This window comes from Lissotriton vulgaris, chromosome 5 (assembly GCF_964263255.1).
Source record: "Lissotriton vulgaris chromosome 5, aLisVul1.2, whole genome shotgun sequence".
Taxonomy (NCBI): Eukaryota; Metazoa; Chordata; class Amphibia; order Caudata; family Salamandridae; genus Lissotriton; species Lissotriton vulgaris.
The window spans coordinates 30,491,727-30,515,565 of NC_141693.1; the positions used below are offsets into that span (position 1 = coordinate 30,491,727).

Here is a 23,839-nt window from a genome sequence, read left to right on the forward strand (position 1 = left end):
GGCGCTGCCGCGGCCCGTCCACCTAGAACGCCGAGCTCGAGGATTGTGAGCTATCCATCATATCATCGTATCTACCAGATTGGTAACGAGACTTTCCCTCTACCCCCTTCCCCATCCAAGAGACTAGAATCGAGGGGACCCCTGAGTCCTGACCTCCTTGTACCATTCTACCGTACCTAAAGATTGCTTATAAAGAACGTTAAACCTTATCTTTGTGTGGTGTACCTCTGTGGGGGGGAAGTTACTCGTCTGTACGATCGCTGGAGACGGCTCTCCCCGGAGACCTCTCCCCTTGTCCTCGGCCGACCCTCCAGGTCCGTCTAACAAGAGAGTACTGCCCCAATGCCATGGTCTGAGGCGTCCGTCTGGACGATGAACTCCCGGCTGTAGTCGGGGGCCTGGAGCACGGGAGCGGTGCACATGGCGGCCTTCAACTTCTCGAAGGCCGCTTGACAGTCCGGAGTCCAGTTGACGGTTTTGGGGTTCTTCTTGGAGGTGAGTTCTGTGAGGGGCCCCACAATGCTGCCATAATCCTTTACAAACCGTCGGTAGTATCCGGTGAGCCCTAGGAAGGCTCGGACCTCGGTTTGGGTGACAGGGGGTTGCCAGGACTGGATAGCAGCGATCTTGAGCTGAAGGGGGGCCACCAGACCGCTCCCTACTTGGTGTCCGAGATAGGTCACGGACCCTTAGCCAATCTGACATTTGCTGGCCTTGATGGTGAGACCGGCCTGCTGGAGGGCGTGCAGGACTTCTCGGAGGTGGTGGAGGTGGTCCGCCCAGTGACGACTGTATACAGCGATATCGTCCAGGTAGGCGGCGCTGAATTCTTCGAGGCCCGCCAACACCTGGTTCACGAGTCGTTGCAAGGTAGCTGGAGCGTTTTTCATGCCGAATGGCATCACTTTGAAATGGTAGTGGCCATCCGAGGTAGAGAAGGCGGATCATTCTTGGGCTCTGGGGGTAAGGCCGATCTGCCAGTAGCCTGCTGTCAGATCGAAGATGCTCAGATAGCGGGCAGCCCCCATACGGTCAACCAGTTCATCTGCCCGGGGGATGGGGTGAGCGTTGGTTCGGGTGACAGCGTTCAGGCCCCGATAGTCTACACAGAATCGGAGCTCGGGGGCGACGCCCGGGGCGGCAGCCTTGGGGACCAGTACGACTGGGCTGGCCCAGGGGCTGTCGGATGGCTCGATCACTCCTAGGGCCAGCATTTTAGAGACTTCGTCCTGGATGCAGGTGCGCACCCGATCCGGCACTCGGTACGCCCTGTGTCGAATAGGTGGACTATCCCCAGTGTCCACGTCGTGAAGGCACAAGGGGGTGACCCCTGGGGTGAGGGAGAACAGGTTCGCAAATTGCAGGAGGAGAGCCCGACAGTCTTGGCGTTGTTCCGGGGACAAGGCGTCGGAGAGTTTGACCCCTTCCACTGAGCCATCTTTTTCACGGGTCCTCAGTAGGTCAGGGAGGGGCTCGGAGTCTTCTTCCGTCCCACTATCTGTTGCCATCAGTAGGCTGAGTTCCGAGCGTACGAAGTGGGGTTTGAGTCTGTTGGCGTGGAGGACCCGGAGGGGGTTCCGGGGGGACTCCATGTCTATTAGGTAGGTGACAGGGCCCTTGCGCTCAATCACCTTGAAGGGTCCTGTCCATTTGTCCTGCAAGGCACAAGGTTCGACTGGAGACATCACCCATACTTGCTGACCGGGCTCGAACTCAATGGAGGAGGCATGTTGATCGTACCATTTCTTCATGTCCTCCTGACTGGCCTCAAGATTGGCTTTGGTGAGTTCCCTGAATCGCCGGGTCTGGTTGCGGAGGGTCAGGAGATACTTATATACGTCCGGAGGGGTCTTCTGGGGGGCCATCTCCCATCCTTCCTTGACCAGGCTGAGGGGGCCCCGGACAGGGTGTCCGTACAGGAGCTCGAAGGGGCTAAAGCCGAGGGATTTCTGGGGAACTTCTCGGTAGGCGAAGAGGAGGCACGGGAGCAGCACGTCCCATTGGCGACGTAGGGGTTCTTCCAGGCCCATGATTGATTGATTTTAGTCAGCTCATGCTCCATTGAAGTTTGCTTGTGACTTTGTACAGTTCCTGATTGACCTGATATCACAATAGAGCTCTGTGGTTTTAAGTGGTATTTTTCACAATTTTTTTAAAAATTCAATATCTCGAGTTCTATTAATCAGATTTTTATTGCTTTGATCTTATATTATTTATTAAAATCAGAGCTATTGTTCTAATCTCATGTGGAATCCTTTTGTGTGGTGTTTTCACAGTTGTACTGTCTGAAGTGTTGCACAAATGTTTACGCTCTAGCCTCTAAGTTAAGTGTGACTGCTCCGTGCCTAGCTAATAGAGGGTGAGTAGAGGTTAATTTAGGGTTGCCTGCTCCTTATCCTGACTAGGGTTGTGGTTGCTCTTGACCATGGCTCATACCCAAGTGAACAAACAACCCAATTTCTAACACCTATTTACTAACAATAGTAGACAGGTTTTGCACCAAAAATGAAAGCCATTTGAAGCAAGCGTTCAAAGGAGGAATACTTTTATTCTCCTTTCCGTTCTGACTTTGCGTGTGTGCTGCACTGTAGAGCACACAGTGTGGGAAAAGTTCTAAAAATAATCTAGGCATAGCAAAGGTGTGTGAGGATCGCTCTACAGCAAAATTCTGCTCTGGCGCTAGAGAGAGGGGAGGAGACAGTGCCATAACTCTGTCGATATGCGTCTTTCCTCCTCTCTCCCTGTCATGCAATGAAGTGCATCAACTTTGGGTGCTGTGTTGCATTTTGTTTTTATCTGAAAGGGGTTACCTGGCCACCTGTTTGAGTACTGCTACTTGCTTATGCAGATTCAAAATACAACGCAACAAGTCATCGCATTTTACTTTCACAATTGTAATTATTGAAATTAATTTGAAGCAACCTTCCATTATTTTTTGTAGCAAATCAAGGATACACATTTCATACATTATGTGCACATGTATTGATAAATTCCTCACAAAAATGAACAAAACATTACAAAAAAACAATGTATACAAATCATACAATTACACCAGTCGGTAATTCAATCAATTTCTGTAAGCGCTATAGCAATTATCAATATGCAATTCAATGTGGCGCTTATTACAGGACAACTGCGGGGAAAACTGTCTTTTAAGAAAATTTGCTCTCGGGGTATATTTCATAGAGTGACACCCTCTCTAGAGTCTCAATTGATGCGTGTCCCTCGCAGGTACGTGTGGATGTGCCGACGCGTTTCCAATCTCCCTCTGCCTTGGGGATTCTCATCAGGGCTTAGACCACGGTGTAATCTAAATAAAATAATAAATTATGAATAACACTGTTTGTCGCCCTCTCTCACCCTACTACTATTAGGCAAACAGGCATTGCTTTGTGGGTACCTTGTCTCCTTTGCTGTGTATCGCTCTCTTATCGGTCTTCTTTCTGGACCTAAACATAGGCAAATTTATTGTGTAAGAATGAGGCTTTGAGTCTGATCGGTTTTTACTGGTATTAGTACGGTTCTACCAATATTTAAAGGACTTACTGGAGTCTTCGCACTTCTTTTCCGATGACTCTCCCCTTGTGTCCTTATTAGCTGTTTCAAGGTAACAATTGCATTCATTTGGAGCTTTAAAATCCACCCTAGAGGGAAGTTGAATGATAATAATCAATCAATCATTATAGTTCATTATTTAAAAGCACAGGACGAGCTAGCTGTGGCAACTCCCTTACTTGTAAATGTTGATCTTCTTTTACTGTGGGTTGTTTTGGGGATAGATTTTTCATGCAGGCATCACTCCCTGTCAGAAATGGAGAGAGGGAGAAGATAACTTAAACAATGGTGTGCCTTTTCGAGTGTGCGCGTCCATTATTTTCATACTCACGTATCACGTCTATCTTGAAGTTTTGCTGCTGCAGCTAGTTCATAAAGCCTCAACGTCTGCCTTCCGTCTATTCAGGCATTGCCGACATTGCACGTGAAACAAGAAATATCTGCTTGTGTGTCTTTTCAGTCTACTAGCGCTGTCCCACATCTATTGAAGCATTGCCAACATTGCACATGTAACAAGAAATGTCTGCTTGTGTGCGATTTCCATCTGCTAGCGCCATGCGTTTGCCGCTCCCCGACATGACCGTACATTCTTAACAAGCACTGGCGTTGCCAATAGGTTTCGCATTTGGAAAGTTGGAGCTGTTGGTTTTGTAAATGACATTTTATATTTATATATCGTTATTGGCATTGTCAATAACAATATATAAATATAAAATGTCATTTACAAAACCAATAGCTCCAACTTTCCAAATGCGAAACCTATTGGCAACGCCAGTGCTTGTTCATGGTTAAAGTGAATCTGTAGCCGTTGTGAACGGGTAGCATTTGCTACGAGTGGTTGTAGTTAGTCTTTTCTGGCACGTTATTGCGCTTTCTCGTCCATTTAAAGGCAAATGGCCTAGCAATGCTGGCAAATGGCCAGAGGGAAGCCGGATGGGGGCGGGAGAGCCTGGTGGGGGGGCGGGAATGCGAGCGAGGGGAGGAGAAGTGTGGCAGGCGGATTAGGGAGATGCGCGTGCTTGTGTGGTCACGTGACCCGCTTTTGTGGTCACGTGACTCACATGCACTGTGAAAAAAACGCAGTGGTTTGACGAGTCGATGGAGCACTTGAATTCTCGTCTATTACATTCACAAGCGAATGATAATAGGGGAAACCTAAAAACGCTCTCCTTTATATTAACCCATATTCCATGGCGGGTCATTTCTAAGCAAAACAATCGCTCAACTCACATTTTAGCAGTGTTCTTTAAGCCTCGGTTCTTGAATGGTGTTTCTCCACAAACGCGTATCACTCTGTGCTTGTGCTGACTCTGATTATACATGTTCTTCCTGGTTTTAGTCTCAAAGGATTCTGGGACTCGTCGTTTTGTAAAGTTCAATGTCATTCAGTCTAGAGTCCGTTTCATTTGTAGTTGAAAAATATGGTAAAGCAATCCTGAATATTATAATCTCTGGTCGTTATTCTGGTTCATACTTGATTCAATTCAATTGTGTCATTCAATCCAATGTATTTAAGCAATCATGATTATTAGAGTCTTTAGTCATTATTCAGATTCACACTTGATTCAATTCAGTTAAATCATTCAATCCATTGGTCATACAGTGAAATTTCAGAATTAAGTATGCTTCTTTTTTAGCCAACATGTTTTCCATATTTCCTCCACGAGGAGGCGGCTTCACACTGGACAGAACTGACCATTCAAAATCTTTTTCAGCGTTATTATGGTTTACAAAATTGTGGACCATCGGGGCAGTCAGTACTTTCTTCTTTATGCGCGATCTATGTTGCACAATTCGTTGGCTTACTCGTTGAGTGGTTTTGCCAATATAAAGTTTGGAACAGGGGCATTTAATGGCATAGACAATATTTCTTGTTTTACAGTTGGTGAATTCAAAGTGACTCCATTTATACAATCATGTGTAAACTCTTGCCCTTCAATAGTCATACTGCAGACTGAACAGTTTCCACACTTGCGATGACCTTGTATGGGCGGTAAATTCCAAGGTGTGCGCAAGTCTGTAGTTTTAGGGAGAGATGTTCCCATATCTGCTCGGATTATCTTTTGGCCAATGCTTTTATTTTTGCGCATGGCAAATAGAGGCTTTCCAATTGGATGCTCCAGCTGTGAAAGGAGATGCCAATTTGATAAAAGGATTTTCTTGTACTTGTTGGTGTGGGGGCCAAAAGTAGATACACATACAAGTTTTTCCATCTGTGGTTTGACTCTTTTTGTTAGCAATGTCTCTCGTGGGGTGTACCACGCTCTTTTGATGGCATGTTTCAGCAGTTTGCGGGGATAACCGTGATCTCTTAGTTGGTCACAGAACATAGATGCATTAGCCATGAAATCTTCTTTACGGGCGCAATTGCGTCGGATTCTTAGCAGTTGTCCGTAAGGTAAATTGTTTTTTAAGTTGTTAGGATGGGAACTCTGATAGTGAAGGATGGTGTTTCTATCTGTACTTTTACAATGTAATGTCGTTGTCAATCTTTGGTTTTCTTCAAACACTTCCACGTCAAGAAATGTTAGTGCTGAACGGCTTTTCGTCCTCGTGAACTTGTTGTTTGGGTGTCTCGTATTCAACCATTCATGAAATAGTATTGGTTTTCTTATCCACTCCAGATGCACCAGATGTTGTCGATGTATGTGTATGTGATATGTTCACTAAAGGGAATGTCATTGGCAATAAACCGTTCCTCAAATAGGGCCATGAACAAAATGGCCATTTCTGGGGCAAAGGGTCACCCCATTGCTGTGCCTTTCACCTGCATGTAAAATGTATTCTCAAACCTGAAGTAATTACGTGTTAGTGCGATGCGAGCCAACTCCAGAATGAACGCTGTTGGCACTCTGTGTGGTCTTGCACGTGTTTCTAGGTAGACCTTCATTGCTTCTAAGGCCTCGTCCTGGGGAATTTGCGTATAGAATGATGTTACATCGAATGATACCAACTATTGGGAATTGCTTGCAAAAGGTTGTCCTTTGATTTTATTTAGGAAGTCGGTTGTGTCGCGTAAATACGATGGTACTTGGTTGATAAATGGTTTCAAAAATTTTTTGACGTATTTGGCCACCGGCTCTAATACGGACTCACACCTGGAGACGATCGGTCTTCCAGGAGGATCTACCATATTCTTGTGGATTTTTGGAAGGAAATACATCACTGGGGTCAGTATTAGCTTTGTTCAGGAACTCATACTATTTTGGTCCCAGTATTCCTTCATCCAATCCCCATTTGAGTTTTTTTTTTACTTCTTCCTCAATTGAACGCGTTGGATCTTCGCTCATCTGTCGATACCATTCCTTATTCAGAATGTGCTTATTCGCCTCAGCTACATTCAGGTTCCTGGCCCACACGACTAGGGCTCCGCCTTTGTCGGCAGTTTTTATAATCACTGAATCTTCCTTCTGCAGGTTCTTGATTGCCTCATGTTGTTGTTTTGAAATATTCATTTTGACAAACTGTTTTTGTTTCTCAAGATGGCATATTGAGGACATGACAGCTTGTTCAAACGCCATTACTTGTTTAGGCATCAAGTGTGGAGAAGGGATGAAAGTTGATTTGTTAGTCAAACCGGATGCTTCTTGGTTCCCTTGGAATTCTTTTCCTGCAAAGAATACCTTTAATCTGATCTTACGAAAAAGATCAAGTGTCTCTATTTTTAAATTTGCAAAGTCTGTCCTTGTTGATGGAACAAATTTGATGCCCAGCTCGAGTACTGATTTTTCAGTACCCAAAAAGCAGTGCCTGTTTGCCTAATAGTAGTATTTTATTTAGATTACACCGTGGTCTAAGCCCTGCTGAGAATCCCCAAGGCAGAGGGGGATTGGAAACGCGTCGGCACATCCACACGTACCTGCGAGGGACACACATCAATTGAGACTCTAGAGAGGGTGTTACTCTATGAAATATATCCCGAGAGCAAATTTTCTTAAAAGACAGTTGTCCCCGCAGTTGTCCTGTAATAAGCGCCACATAGAATTGCATATTGATAATTGCTATAGCGCTTACAGGAATTATTTGAATTACCGACTGGTGTAATTGTATGATTTGTATACATTGTTTTTTTGTAATATTTTATTCATTTTTGTGAGGAATTTATCAATACATGTGCACATAATGTATGAAATGTGTATCCTTGATTTGCTACAAAAAATAATGGAAGGTTGCTCCAAATGAATTTAAATAATTACAATCGTGAAAGTAAAATGCAAGCAAGTAGCAGTTCTCAAACAGGTGGCCAGGTAACCCCTTTCAGATAAAAGTATTACACGTCCTACCTGCCCCCCCCAACGGACGTAACCCCTATAGTTTAAAAAAAGTGTTGCATTTTGTGGCAGGTGCATAAACCCATGTGTCAAAATGCTTGAGCACTGGAGTTCCAAGAAATCTTTCTGTCTGAGATGTAATCCAGATACACGGGGGCACCGGACTCCTGTACACTCGTCTGCTGCTGCCTCTTCTGTCCTAATTGTGAAGAAGATCAGGAGCAACCAGGCCCAAGGCATCCTAGTGGCTCCTGATTGGCCAATAAGAAAGTTGTGACCTGAAATCTCTGTGCTTGAGAATCTGTCCTCCAATCAAAATCTCCTGTGGCAGCAGCAGGGTAGGGTCATGCACTCACAACTGCGCAATCTGAACCTCCAAGCATGGAGGCTGAACGGTGCCAGTTCACTGCATTCTGTCTTCATCCCAAAGTCATGGACTCCATCCTTGCTTCCAGGCTTCCGTCTTCAAAGTCTTTCCACTTGGATCCGTTTGTGGCTTGGCGTGGTACCTGCAGTGTAGACCTGTTGCTGGCTAACCTGCTGCATGTCTTGTTTATCTTCTCTTTGGCCCAAGAAGGACTTGCAGTGGGCATAATACAAGGTTGAAGGTCAGCCTTTTTGGTGTTTGCTGGCCCAGGTGTCTTGGTTCAAATCCCCCGTTTGGATGTGGTTTCTAAAAAGTTTCACTCATTTTGTGATGTCAAAGTGGGATCTCAATTTGATTCTCGCACGTCCATGCCGTTTGATGTAACTGGTTCCCACAATGGGCAACCATCACTCTCCCAACGTTGTTTGCTCCACCTCACTCCTCAAAAGAAGAGGAACAGCTCCATTGGCTGGATGGCAAGAGAGCACCGGAGGGGACATGTACAATAGAAGTGGCGGAGTGCGGCGTTAGCTGTCCTGGCTTAACGCCTCTCTGCGTCACTTCTGAAACGCAAGACTGCAGCATATTTACAAGAATGTGGTGCAGCCTTGCAATTTCACCTGCAATGGCGCTTCATTTAGCAGTGTAGCGCCAACGCAGGCACCCTTGCACCATAGTGCAAGGCTGTCTGCGTGCGGGAGAGAATTGTTTATGTGTAGGGAGGTCCCCCTTCCTGCACGTAAACAATCCTATAAATGCCATCGGTCACTTTCATGTGTGCTGCTTCAGGCAAATTTGAAATTGAATTTAAAAAAAAGAGTGCAAATGTTGCATTTTCAAGCAAACCAGAAGGTGTGGCAGGCCAAGGTGCACCTTCAAAAGCAGGCAGAAATGCTGGCTGAGAGTGAGCGGTGCGGTGGGTGTTGGCAAGCACACCCAAAAGGATGCAGTCAGAGGGCAGGTGCCAGGCAGGCAGAGGTGCACCTTCACAGGCACGCAGAAAGACTAGCACTCACGCAGTGAGCGGCAGATGTAGGCAGCAACACACAGAGTGATGCAGTCACAGTGAGAAGCTGCCAGGCAGGCAGAGGTGCACCATGACAGGCAAGCAAACAGAGTAGCAGGCAGCACTGAGTGGCGCACTTAGGGAAACATGAACAAAGTGATGGAGTCAGAGTTACAGGGAGCAGCTGCCAGGCAGACAGACTTGGGTGCCATGATGCAGCTTCAGCAAGTAGAGCCTCAGGGAAAGGTCACATCAGAGGGTGAGGCGGGCTGAGACTAACTATATACAGGCATGCTGGCTGTCATGGGGTAGAGGCATGTCTCGAGGCAGACACAGGTGATTACTGGGTACAGACATTCATAAGAAGGCGTGACCTCTCTCTTATGCAACTGAATTAGCACCGACCCCGCGTGCTCACTTCTGCAGCCGTATATCCGTGGACAGCCTCATCGCACCCAAATATGTGCCCTCCCCTGCACCCCTAAATCTGTGCACACTACTACACACTGAACTACCCGGATCTTCTCGCCTTGGTACCCAAAGCTTCACCACAGCACCTGGGCCCTCTCTTCTACATCCCCGAACCTGTGCTGCAGCCTCTCTGCCGAGCAGTGTCCATGGCCTTCTCCTCCCTCTACCCTAATCCTGCCCCCCATGCACTCCCAAAGCTCCGCGCCCTCTTTTCAGCATGCCTGGATGTATGCCCTCCTGTGCACCCCTCTGCAAGACTGAACCTGTGCTCTCCCCGAATCCCCATTTTCAGCCAGTACCCTCCCCGCCCCCCTCATTGTGCCAGCTCCGCAGTCGCGACTCGCAATACTCACGGGGTATCGCTCGGGGGCACGGGGGAATTAAAAAAAATAAAGTTAAAAAAGTAAATTTACCTGACCCACGCCGCCTCTGCTGCTGGGCAGGGGTCCCGCGTTGGCAGCGCCTTCAACGTCTTCTGCGTCACTGGAGTGGCTGGCAACCCCTCTCAGACAATGTAGACGCTGCTCCATCAGCACCAGGATTGGCTTGAGTAGGGATAATCCCTGCCCATTAGGAGACTGGGGGCTGCGGCATGAAGCAACCCTCGTTTTTTTAAGGGGAAAGCTAGTGCGCATGTTCGGACTGGTCGTAAAAATGACCAGCCCAAAACCGAACAAGCGCAATGGTGCTGTTTAGTGCGCTGTCACACAAACCTGGAGTACTGCCGCAGCCCCAACCCATTCAGTGTCCCTCGTTCTACTTCTGAAGTTAATTCCAATCAGAAGTCCTGATAGGAATTAGCGTCAGAAGTAGAACGAAGAAGTCGTTATTTGTAATTTATTAAAAAGATGAATGGTGTTGGACAGGCCACGTGAAGGGCCGCTCCCCCCCTGCCCGACCAGGCCCGAGCCCGGTCCCTCAAGTGTCACACACCACCACTTCACGTTTTCCGTCCCCTCCGGGACCCTTGCCTCTGAACATATCGACCTCGTGGGCCCGATCCATTACTGGCCCGCGCGCCCAGCCCGGGCGCCATCTTGGACACTCCACCACGAGGCCGCGTGGCCCCCGATCGACCCCAACCCTGGGCCTGGCCAGGCCTCAGACATCCCGGCACCACCATCCACCCAGGAGGTGAGCGGACTACTTGGCAGGTCAATGGGAGAAAGAGGTGTCGATGGTTCTCCCTCGCCAGGTGCCGCTCGCCACAACCTCCCCGGGCGCTGGCTCCACCCCCCTGCTGGGTGTCTGGACCCCTTCATCCCGGACCCCCCAACCTCCAAGTGCGAGGGTCCGGACATCAAAGGGCACCAGCCCTATAACTGGGGCAGTTCCAGAGCAGGAAGGCAGTTGTATCCTGGAGTCGAGAGACGCAGTGAAGAACTCATCCTTGACGGACTACTGGCGCTGCCGTAGCCCTGCCTTGCGAAACATCGTCCTGCCTGCTGGCGCTGCCGCAACCTTCGTAACCTTCATCGTCGTCGGGACCTGCTGGCGTGGCCGCGGACCGTTTGTAACCACCATCTTCATCGGGACCTGCTGGCTCCGCCGCGGACCGTCGCTTCCTTCATCCATCTCGGGACCTGCCTGGCTCCGCCGCGGCCCGATCATCTAGAACGCCGAGCTCGAGGATTGAGAGCTATTTTCATCTATTGGTAACAAGACTGTCCCGCTACCCTTTTCCCAATCCAGAGACCAGAATCGAGGGGACCCCTGAGTCCAGACCTCCTTGTATAATTTTACCGTACCTAAAGAATTGCTGATAAAGTATCGTTGAACCTTATCCTGGTGTGGTGTCCGTCTGTGGGGGGGAAGTTACTTGTCTGTACGATCGCTGGAGACGGCTCTCCCCGGAGACCTCTCCCCTTGTCCTCGGCCGACCCTCCCGGTCCGTCTAACAAATGGGGTCATGCATTAGTGGGGCAATGCCCCCAATGCCCTAATGCAGGCACCGGCAATGCGCTAACCATAGCGTGAAAGGGGGCCTATTCACAAGGCAGCATAAAGCCACGCTAAGTGGCCAAACACTGCCTTGTAAAGAAGGCTAAGGGGCAAATGCATCAAGCGATTTTGGAGTCGCAAATGGTGCGAATCGCAAAATTCGGCTGTTTGCGATTCCAAAATCACTTTTTGGGATGCATTAAACAATTTTTTAGAAATCGCAATTTTTTGCGATTTCTAAAAATGCGATTGCATTTAAGGAATCGCATTTTTGCGATTCCTTAAATGCAATGCATGAATGTTTAAAAAAATGGAAATTCGTAAATAGGGGGAGGAAATTAACACGAGGGTGAACCTCGTGTTAATTTGCGAAATCTTTCAAAATGCTAAAAAAAGCATTTTTAAAAGTGTCATGTTACACACACACACATGTCCTTTGGACATATGTGTGTGAAACTTTCACTTAAAATAACATTTCAAGGGTGCAGGGGGAGGTCCTTGGGACCCCCCTGAGCACCCTTGAAATGCATTAACAAATTGCGATTCGCAAAATGAAAATCGCCAAATGTTAATGCCTTCCCATTGATTCCTATGGGCCTTTTGGCCCATAGGAATCAATGGGAAGGTTTTCCTTAATTGCGATTCGCAAAATGTGAATCGCAATAAAGGAAAATTAAGAAATCGCAAAAATATTTGCGAATTAATCATTTATTTATTTATTTATTTATTTTATTTTGAAAGTTTTATATAGCGCGAACAGGATCTTTGCAGATATCAGAGCGCTTTACACGGCTGGGAATGCCAGCAAGAGATTGGGGTTACACATAGGTAGAACAACACATCAATAATACAAATATAACAGTTAAATGTGTGCATAGATAGTCAGTAGCATCGATAATACAGGTGAGATACATAATCATACATGTTCATACATGCATAGAGTTCGAGCAAAGTAATACAGGTCGGAGTAGGGTCTTCCGAAAACCACGCTAATCGGTCAAGTGTATTTGGCCATAAAAATGGCTTTTACTTCTTTCTTAAAAAGAGTGAAGGAGGAGATGAGCCTGGTTTCAGGGGGGAGTGAGTTCCAGATCCTGGGTGCCATTCTTGAGAAAGAGCGTTTATATGTTTTTACCTTCCGGAATCTTCGAGGTTTTAGCAGAAGATTGTCTGTGCCTCTAGTGATTCTAGAGCCGCCAGAGATTGACAGCTTCTGAGTGAGGTATCTGGGAAAGCTCAGGTGTAGAGCCTTGTGTGTCCTGCAGGCGATTTTCAGATGTATTCTGGCTTCAAAAGGCAGCCAGTCCAGTGTTTTCAGATCAGGGGTGATGTGTGAGTGTTTTTTTGATCCAGTGATGAGTCTGGCTGCAGCGTTTAGAGAGGCTCTTAGGGGTGCAGTGCTGGTTAACGGGAGACCGCAGAGGGCGGTGCTGCCGTATTCAATTCGAGGGATAACTAGAGCTTGTACTGCAGTTTGGAAGTCTTTGGCTGGCAGGAAGGGTTTAAGCTTCCTCAGTGTATTGATTTGGAAGTTCGCTCCCTTAGTAGCCTTGCTGATATGATGTTGCATGTTAAGGTTGGAGTCGAGGGTTATGCCTAAAGATTTCGCTGAGTCCACTATGATGGGTTGGACATTGAGTGCAGTTAACTGTTTAAGCCAGGTTTGCGTGATGGGGATCTTCGCCGGGGGTGAGATCAGCAGGAATTCTGTTTTCAGAGCATTGAGTTTGAGATGATTATCAGCAAGCCAGGCTTGGGTGCTTCTGATCGTAGAGTTCAGTAGTAAAATGTCGTTGGGGGATTGTAATTTGAGATATAGTTGGGTGTCATCTGCGTACATGTGAAAGAGTACATTGGATGCTTGGATCATGCATTGCCGTTTGCGATTTCTAAATTGCGATTCCTTAATTTTCGCAATTTAGGAATCGCAAACGGGGGCAATGATGCATATGCCCCTATGCCTCTATCGCCAACACAATGTCGTAAAAAGTGAAGTTGTGCCCCTGGGTTTATCCTTTGTTCGTTCCAAAGGTGGATGATTGGCTGCGTTTGAGGTTGTCTGGGGCAAGGCAGTGCAGAAAAGTACATTGGCCAGGAGGATAGTCCTCGGCTTTACGATCTGCTGTGCCTTGGGCAAGAGGCAGCCTCCGGGAGGAGGAGGTGTGATTCCACCAGGGTCAAGGCTGCGAGCCCTGTGTTTGTGCTCAGAGTGGGAGTGTGGCTCAGCCTGGCTCTGTCACTTCCACACGACCGATCAAAGTGATGTGTGCCTGTACGACACGGATATTTCGAACTGATGCCTGGCCCCTGCTTATACCTGCGATCAAATGGGGGTGTGTATTTATGAGCCGTGTACCATGACAAAACTTGAGATTAGATGAAACCAGCAAAACGCATGCGGACCCCTTGATTCTAAGCCGAGTGTCCCTTTCAACTGAAAGAGATGAAGAAAAACTTGCTGATTGCTGACAGGACAAGAGGTGATTGACAGATTGCTGTGGGGTGGTGAATGATGCGGAGTGTGGTGGGAGCACATAGGAAGGGGCCACAAACCTGCCAGATGAACATGCGTAAACCCCTCTCTTTACATCTGCTCTGCCCCCTCCTCAGATCTGCACGTGCTTCAGGAGATACTGGGCTGCGAGCTGCGCGAGGATGGATCTATGAAGTGGGTTGAACGATACGCCTATGATGGCTCCAACCTCAATGTATCCCTGGACCAGGCCGCAGACACGGAGGAGCTCAAGGACTGCACCAAGGCTCTGGAAAAACTTCTGAAATACGGAGAGGAGAGTCTACGGAGGAGAGGTGAGAGCTGTGTTTGGACAGAGAAGCAGAGACTGCAGCTGTGTACGGACAGGGCAGCAGAGGCGGGAGCTGTGTATGGACAGGGCAGCAGAGACGGGAGCTGTGCACAGACAGAGCGGCAGAGATGGGAGCTGTGTACGGACAGGGCAGCAGAGGCGGGAGCTGTGTATGGACAGGGCAGCAGAGACGGGAGCTGTGCACGGACAGAGCGGCAGAGACGGGAGCTGTGCATGGACAGGGCAGCCGAGAGGGGAGCTGTGTACGGACAGGGCAGCAGAGGCGGGAGCTGTGCATGGAAAGGGCAGCAGAGGCAGGAGCTGTGCATGGACAGGGCAGCAGAGGCGTGAGCTGTGCATGGACAGGGCAGCAGAGGCAGGAGCTGTGCACGGACAGGGCAGCAGAGATAGGAGCTGTGCACGGACAGGGCAGCAGGAGACAGGGCTGTGCACGGACAGGGCAGCAAAGACGGGGCTGTGCATGGACAGGGCAGCAGAGACAAGACCTGTGCATGGACAGGGCAGCAGAGGCAGGAGCTGTGCATGGACAGGGCAGCAGAGGCAGGAGCTGTGCACGGACAGGGCAGCAGAGATAGGAGCTGTGCACGGACAGGGCAGCAGGAGACAGGGCTGTGCACGGACAGGGCAGCAGAGACGGGGCTGTGCATGGACAGGGCAGCAGAGACAAGACCTGTGCATGGACAGGGCAGCAGAGGCAGGAGCTGTGGATGGGGCAGCAGAGGCAGGAGCTGTGGACGGGGCAGCAGAGGCAGGAACTGTGCACGGACAGGGCAGCAGAGGCAGGAGCTGTGCATGGACAGGGCAGCAGAGGCAGGAGCTGTGCATGGACAGGGAAGCAGGGGCAGGAGCTGTGCAGGGGCAGCAGAGGCAGGAGCTGTGCATGGACAGGGCAGCAGAGGCAGGAGCTCTGCATGGACAGGGCAGCAGAGGCAGGAGCTTTGCATGGACAGGGAAGCAGAGGCGGGAGCTCTGCACGAACGGGCAGCAGAGACAGGAGCTGTGCATGGACAGGCCAGCAGAGGCAGGAGCTGGGCACGGACAGAACAGCAGAGGAAGGAGCTGTGCATGGGCAGGGCAGCAGAGGCAGGAGCTGTGCATGAACAGGGCAGCAGAGGCAGGAGCTGTGTATGGACAGGGCAGCAGAGACGGGAGCGGTGCATGGACAGGGCAGCAGAGACGGGAGCTGTGCATGGACAGGGAAGCAGAGGCAAGAGCTGTGCACGGACAGGGCAGCAGAGACAAGAGCTGTGGACAGGGAAGCAGAGGCAGGAGCTGTGGACGGACAGGGCAGCAGAGATAGGAGCTGTGCACGGACAGGGCAGCAGGAGACAGGGCTGTGCACGGATAGGGCAGCAGAGACGGGGCTGTGCATGGACAGGGCAGCAGAGACAAGACCTGTGCATGGACAGGGCAGCAGAGGCAGGAGCTGTGCATGGACAGGGCAGCAGAGGCAGGAGCTGTGTAAGGACAGGGCAGCAGAGATAGGAGCTGTGCACGGACAGGGCAGCAGGAGACAGGGCTGTGCACGGACAGGGCAGCAGAGACGGGGCTGTGCATGGACAGGGCAGCAGAGACAAGACCTGTGCATGGACAGGGCAGCAGAGGCAGGAGCTGTGGATGGGGCAGCAGAGGCAGGAGCTGTGGATGGGGCAGCAGAGGCAGGAACTGTGCACGGACAGGGCAGCAGGGGCAGGAGCTGTGCATGGACAGGGCAGCAGAGGCAGGAGCTGTGCATGGACAGGGAAGCAGGGGCAGGAGCTGTGCAGGGGCAGCAGAGGCAGGAGCTGTGCATGGACAGGGCAGCAGAGGCAGGAGCTCTGCATGGACAGGGCAGCAGAGGCAGGAGCTTTGCATGGACAGGGAAGCAGAGGCGGGAGCTGTGCACGAACGGGCAGCAGAGACAGGAGCTGTGCATGGACAGGCCAGCAGAGGCAGGAGCTGGGCACGGACAGAACAGCAGAGGAAGGAGCTGTGCATGGGCAGGGCAGCAGAGGCAGGAGCTGTGCATGAACAGGGCAGCAGAGGCAGGAGCTGTGTATGGACAGGGCAGCAGAGGCAGGAGCTGTGTATGGACAGGGCAGCAGAGACGGGAGCGGTGCATGGACAGGGCAGCAGAGACGGGAGCGGTGCATGGACAGGGCAGCAGAGACGGGAGCGGTGCATGGACAGGGCAGCAGAGACGGGAGCTGTGCATGGACAGGGAAGCAGAGGCAAGAGCTGTGCACGGACAGGGCAGCAGAGACAAGAGCTGTGCACGGACGGGACAGCAGAGACTAGACCTGTGCATGGACAGGGGAGCAGAGATAGGAGCTGTGCACAGGCAGGGCAGCAGAGACGGGAGCTGTGCATGGACAGGGCAGCAGAGGCAGGAGCAGTACATGGACAGGGCAGCAGAGGCTGGAGCTGTGCATGGACAGGGCAGCAGAGGCTGGAGCTGTGTATGGACAGGGCAGCAGAGACGGAAGCGAAGCATGGACAGGGCAGCAGAGGCGGGAGCTGTGCTTTGACAGGGCAGCAGAGGCAGGAGCTGTACGTGGGCGGGGCAGCAGAGGCAGGAGCTGTGCATTGACAGGGTGGCAGAGACAGGAGCTGGTCATGGACAGGACAGCAGAGGCAGGAGCGGTGCATGGACAGGGCAGCAGAGATAGGAGCTGTACACAGACAGGGCAGCAGAGACGGGAGCTGTGCATGGACAGGGCAGCAGAGGCAGGAGCTGTGCATGGACAGGGCAGCAGAGGCAGGAGCTGTGCATGGACAGGGCAACAGAGATAGGAGCTGTGCACAGACAGGGCAGCAGAGACGGGAGCTGTGCATGGACAGGGAAGCAGAGGCAGGAGCTGTGCAGGGGCAGCAGAGGCAGGAGCTGTGCATGGACGGGGAAGCAGAGGCGGGAGCTGTGCATGAACGGGCAGCAGAGATAGGAGCTGTGCACGGACGGGGAAGCAGAGGCAGGAGCTGTGCATGGACAGGGAAGCAGAGGCGGGAGCTGTGCGCGGACAGAACAGCAGAGACAGGAGCTGTGCATGGACAGGGCAGCAGAGACAGGTGCTGTGCATGGACAGGGCAGCAGAGACAGGAGCTGTGCATGGACAGGGCAGCAGAGACAGGAGCTGTGCATTGACAGGGCAGAAGAGGCAGGAGCTGTGCATGGACAGGGAAGCAGAGGCAGTACCTGTGCATGGACAGGACAGCGGAGACAGGAGCTGTGCACGGACAGGACTGCAGAGACAGGAGCTGTGCACGGACAGGGCAGCAGGAGACAGGGCTGTGCACGGACAGGGCAGCAGAGACAGGGCTGTGCATGGACAGGGCAGCAGAGACAAGACCTGTGCATGGACAGGGCAGCAGAGGCAGGAGCTGTGCACGGACAGGGCAGCAGAGATAGGAGCTGTGCACGGACAGGGCAGCAGGAGACAGGGCTGTGCACGGACAGGGCAGCAGAGACGGGGCTGTGCATGGACAGGGCAGCAGAGACAAGACCTCTGCATGGACAGGGCAGCAGAGGCAGGAGCTGTGCATGAACAGGGCAGCAGAGGCAGGAGCTGTGTATGGACAGGGCAGCAGAGGCAGGAGCTGTGTATGGACAGGGCAGCAGAGACGGGAGCGGTGCATGGACAGGGCAGCAGAGACGGGAGCGGTGCATGGACAGGGCAGCAGAGACGGGAGCGGTGCATGGACAGGGCAGCAGAGACGGGAGCTGTGCATGGACAGGGAAGCAGAGGCAAGAGCTGTGCACGGACAGGGCAGCAGAGACAAGAGCTGTGCACGGACGGGACAGCAGAGACTAGACCTGTGCATGGACAGGGGAGCAGAGATAGGAGCTGTGCACAGGCAGGGCAGCAGAGACGGGAGCTGTGCATGGACAGGGCAGCAGAGGCAGGAGCAGTACATGGACAGGGCAGCAGAGGCTGGAGCTGTGCATGGACAGGGCAGCAGAGGCTGGAGCTGTGTATGGACAGGGCAGCAGAGACGGAAGCGAAGCATGGACAGGGCAGCAGAGGCGGGAGCTGTGCTTTGACAGGGCAGCAGAGGCAGGAGCTGTACGTGGGCGGGGCAGCAGAGGCAGGAGCTGTGCATTGACAGGGTGGCAGCGACAGGAGCTGGTCATGGACAGGACAGCAGAGGCAGGAGCGGTGCATGGACAGGGCAGCAGAGATAGGAGCTGTACACAGACAGGGCAGCAGAGACGGGAGCTGTGCATGGACAGGGCAGCAGAGGCAGGAGCTGTGCATGGACAGGGCAGCAGAGGCAGGAGCTGTGCATGGACAGGGCAACAGAGATAGGAGCTGTGCACAGACAGGGCAGCAGAGACGGGAGCTGTGCATGGACAGGGAAGCAGAGGCAGGAGCTGTGCAGGGGCAGCAGAGGCAGGAGCTGTGCATGGACGGGGAAGCAGAGGCGGGAGCTGTGCATGAACGGGCAGCAGAGATAGGAGCTGTGCACGGACGGGGAAGCAGAGGCAGGAGCTGTGCATGGACAGGGAAGCAGAGGCGGGAGCTGTGCGCGGACAGAACAGCAGAGACAGGAGCTGTGCATGGACAGGGCAGCAGAGACAGGAGCTGTGCATGGACAGGGCAGCAGAGACAGGAGCTGTGCATGGACAGGGCAGCAGAGACAGGAGCTGTGCATTGACAGGGCAGAAGAGGCAGGAGCTGTGCATGGACAGGGAAGCAGAGGCAGTACCTGTGCATGGACAGGACAGCGAAGACAGGAGCTGTGCACGGACAGGACTGCAGAGACAGGAGCTGTGCACGGACAGGGCAGCAGGAGACAGGGCTGTGCACGGACAGGGCAGCAGAGACAGGGCTGTGCATGGACAGGGCAGCAGAGACAAGACCTGTGCATGGACAGGGCAGCAGAGGCAGGAGCTGTGCACGGACAGGGCAGCAGAGATAGGAGCTGTGCACGGACAGGGCAGCAGGAGACAGGGCTGTGCACGGACAGGGCAGCAGAGACGGGGCTGTGCATGGACAGGGCAGCAGAGACAAGACCTCTGCATGGACAGGGCAGCAGAGGCAGGAGCTGTGGATGGGGCAGCAGAGGCAGGAGCTGTGCACGGACAGGGCAGCAGAGGCAGGAGCTGTGCATGGACAGGGCAGCAGAGGCAGGAGCTGTGCATGGACAGGGAAGCAGGGGCAGAAGCTGTGCATGGGCAGCAGAGGCAGGAGCTGTGCTTGGACAGGGCAGCAGAGGCAGGAGCTCTGCATGGACAGGGCAGCAGAGGCAGGAGCTCTGCATGGACAGGGCAGCAGAGGCAGGAGCTTTGCATGGACAGGGAAGCAGAGGCGGGAGCTGTGCACGAACGGGCAGCAGAGACAGGAGCTGTGCATGGACAGGCCAGCAGAGGCAGGAGCTGGGCACGGACAGAACAGCAGAGGAAGGAGCTGTGCATGGGCAGGGCAGCAGAGGCAGGAGCTGTGCATGAACAGGGCAGCAGAGGCAGGAGCTGTGTATGGACAGGGCAGCAGAGACGGGAGCGGTGCATGGACAGGGCAGCAGAGACGGGAGCTGTGCATGGACAGGGAAGCAGAGGCAAGAGCTGTGCACGGACAGGGCAGCAGAGACAAGAGCTGTGCACGGACGGGACAGCAGAGACAAGACCTGTGCATGGACAGGGCAGCAGAGATAGGAGCTGTGCACAGGCAGGGCAGCAGAGACGGGAGCTGTGCATGGACAGGGCAGCAGAGGCAGGAGCAGTACATGAACAGGGCAGCAGAGGCAGGAGCTGTGCATGGACAGGGCAGCAGAGGCAGGAGCTGTGCATGGACAGGGCAGCAGAGGCTGGAGCTGTGTATGGACAGGGCAGCAGAGACGGGAGCGAAGCATGGACAGGGCAGCAGAGGCGGGAGCTGTGCTTTGACAGGGCAGCAGAGGCAGGAGCTGTACGTGGGCGGGGCAGCAGAGGCAGGAGCTGTGCATTGACAGACAGGGTGGCAGAGACAGGAGCTGGTCATGGACAGGACAGCAGAGGCAGGAGCGGTGCATGGATAGGGCAGCAGAGATAGGAGCTGTACACAGACTGGCCAGCAGAGACGGGAGCTGTGCATGGACAGGGAAGCAGAGGCAGGAGCTGTGCATGGACAGGGCAGCAGAGGCAGGAGCTGTGCATGGACAGGGCAACAGAGATAGGAGCTGTGCACAGACAGGGCAGCAGAGACGGAAGCTGTGCATGGACAGGGAAGCAGAGGCAGGAGCTGTGCAGGGGCAGCAGACGCAGGAGCTGTACATGGACAGGGCAGCAGATGCAGGAGCTGTGCATGGACGGGGCAGCAGAGGCAGGAGCTGTGCATGTACAGGGAAGCAGAGGCGGGAGCTGTGCATGAACGGGCAGCAGAGACAGGAGCTGTGCACGGATGGGGAACCAGAGGCAGGAGCTGTGCATGGACAGGGAAGCAGAGGCGGGAGCTGTGCGCGGACACGGCAGCAGAGGCAGGAGCTGTGCACGGACAGAACAGCAGAGACAGGAGCTGTGCATGGACAGGGCAGCAGAGACAGGAGCTGTGCATGGACAGGGCAGCAGAGACAGGAGCTGTGCATTGACAGGGCAGAAGAGGTAGGAGCTGTGCATGGACAGGGAAGCAGAGGCAGTACCTGTGCATGGACAGGACAGCGGAGACAGGAGCTGTGCACGGACAGGACTGCAGAGACAGGAGCTGTGCATGGACAGGGCAGCAGAGACAGGAGCTGTGCATGGACAGGGCAGCAGAGACAGGAGCTGTGCATGGACAGGGCAGCAGAGGCAGGAGCTGTTCATGGACAGGGCAGCAGAGACAGGAGCTGTGCATCGACGGGCAGCAGAGACAGGATCTGTGCGAGGACAAGGCAGCAGAGACAGGAGCTGTGCATGGACAGGGCAGCAGAGGCAGGAGCTGTGCATGGACAGGGCAGCAGAGGCAGGAGCTGTGCATCGACGGGCAGCAGAGACAGGTGCTGTGCACGAACGGGCAGCAGAGACAGGAGCTGTGCATGGACAGGGCAGCAGAGGCAGGAGCTGTGCTTGGACAGGGCAGCAGAGGCAGGATCTGTGCATCAACGGGCAGCAGAGGAGGGAGCTGTGCATGGAAGGGGCAGAGAGGCAGGTGCTCTGCATGGACAGGGCAGCAGAGGCAGGAATTGTGCATGGACAGGGCAGCAGAGGCAGGAGCTGTGCACAGACGGGGCAGCAGAGGCAGTAGCTGTGCATGGACAGGGCAGCAGAGGCAGGAGCTGTGCACAGACAGCACAGCAGAGGCAGGAGCTGTGCACGGACAGGGCAGCAGAGGCAGGGGCTGTGCATGGACAGGGCAGCGGAGGCAGGAGCTGTATATGGACAGGGCAGCAGAGGCAGGAGCTGTATTTGGACAGGGCAGCAGAGGCAGGAGCTGTGCACGGACAGGGCAGCAGAGGCATTAGCTGTGCACGGATTGGGCAGCAGAGGTGGGTGATGTGCACGGACAGGGCAGCAGAGGCAAGAGCTGTGCACGAACAGGGCAGCAGAGGCAAGAGCTGTGCACGAACAGGGCAGCAGAGGCGGGAACTGTGCACGAACAGGGCAGCAGAGGCAGGAACTGTGCATGGACAGAGCAGCAGAGGCGGGAACTGTGCACGGACAGAGCAGCAGAGGCGGGAGCTGTACACGGAGAGGGCAGCAGAGGCAGGAGCTGTGCACGGAGAGGGCAGCAGAGGCAGGAGCTGTGCACGGAGAGGGCAGCAGAGGCAGGGGCTGTGCATGGACAGGGCAGCAGAGGCAAGAGCTGTGCACGGACAGGGCAGCAGAGACGGGGCTGTGCATGGACAGGTCAGCAGAGGCAGGAGCTGTGCATGGACAGGGCAGTAGAGATAGGAGCTGTGCACGGAAAGGGCAGCAGAGACGGGAGCTGTGCATGGACAGGGCAGCAGAGATAAGAGCTGTGGACAGGGAAGCAGAGGCAGGAGCTGTGGACGGGGTAGCAGAGGCAGGAGCTGTGCACGGACAGGGCAGCAGAGATAGGAGCTGTGCACGGACAGGGCAGCAGGAGACAGGGCTGTGCACGGACAGGGCAGCAGAGACGGGGCTGTGCATGGACAGGGCAGCAGAGACAAGACCTGTGCATGGACAGGGCAGCAGAGGCAGGAACTGCGGATGGGGCAGCAGAGGCAGGAGCTGTGGACGGGGCAGCAGAGGCAGGAGCTGTGCACGGACAGGGCAGCAGAGGCAGGAGCTGTGCATGGACAGGGCAGCAGAGGCAGCAGCTGTGCATGGACAGGGAAGCAGGGGCAGGAGCTGTGCAGGGGCAGCAGAGGCAGGAGCTGTACATGGACAGGGCAGCAGAGGCAGGAGCTCTGCATGGACAGGGCAGCAGAGGCAGGAGCTCTGCATGGACAGGGCAGCAGAGGCAGGAGCTTTGCATGGACAGGGAAGCAGAGGCGGGAGCTGTGCACGAACGGGCAGCAGAGACAGGAGCTGTGCATGGACAGGGCAGCAGAGGCAGGAGCTGTGCATGGACAGGCCAGCAGAGGCAGGAGCTGGGCACGGACAGAACAGCAGAGGAAGGAGCTGTGCATGGGCAGGGCAGCAGAGACAGGAGCTGTGCATTGACAGGACAGCAGAGACAGGAGCTGTGCATTGACAGGGCAGCAGAGGCAGGACCTGTGCACTGACAGGACAGCGGAGATAGGAGCTGTGCACGGACAGGACAGCAGAGACAGGAGCTGTGCATGGACAGGGCAGCAGAGACAGGAGCTGTGCATGGACAGGGCAGCAGAGACAGGAGCTGTGCTTGGACAGGGCAACAGAGGCAGGAGCTGTGCACGGACAGGGCAGCAGAGACAGGAGCTGTGCATGGACAGGGCAGCAGAGGCAGGAGCTGTGCACAGAATAACAATGGGAGAGGTAGGGAAGTACAAGAACACTCTCTTAATCCCCAATAATATGTCAATAAACAAAGAAAGAGAGGTTGAGGTCTCTTATAAGCCACTTAGATGGAGCCAAAAGACTCGTGGAGTTCGCACCCTATTTGGGTTTGAGAAGAAAGCCCTCACACACCGACCTGGTCAGTGTCATGCTTCATCATCGGGCCCCACCGAAGAGACCTAATGCCTCTTCGGTGTGCTGCGACGCCAGGAGACTGCGGAGCTGGTTTTGTGTGAAGGGTGTGTTGTGAGGTTAAATTAAACTTAAAAGTGTCTAACGGGTATCTAAAAAAAGTTTATTAATGATCCCTAGGACACAAGTAAAAGGGTTCTATGTGTCTGAATTATAAAGCCAAAGGTAATGGATGGTTTAATTCAGATTTAACTTAGTCAACATGTTTCAGCCTTAGTGTTGGTTTTAATTTACCTAGGCATTCGTCAGGACAATGATAAACCCCGGCGGTATGGACTCTCTAATCGTCCACCCTAACCTGGGGGCGTGAAAGTGAAAAATTAATGAAAAAAGTGTTTA

The 23,839-nt window shown here is 53.3% G+C and overlaps 1 protein-coding gene across 1 annotated transcript in view; it reads left to right on the forward strand.

Annotated features, from left to right (window-relative positions):
* Nucleotides 1-23,839, forward strand: part of LOC147710044 (major histocompatibility complex class I-related protein 1-like) — a 195,427-nt gene that overhangs the window by 127,360 nt on the left and 44,228 nt on the right. Inside the window, exon 4 of the mRNA XM_086919312.1 lies at nucleotides 14,222-14,419. Coding sequence (XP_086775438.1) covers nucleotides 14,222-14,419 — 198 coding nt within the window. The remainder of the gene's footprint in view (nucleotides 1-14,221; nucleotides 14,420-23,839) is intronic.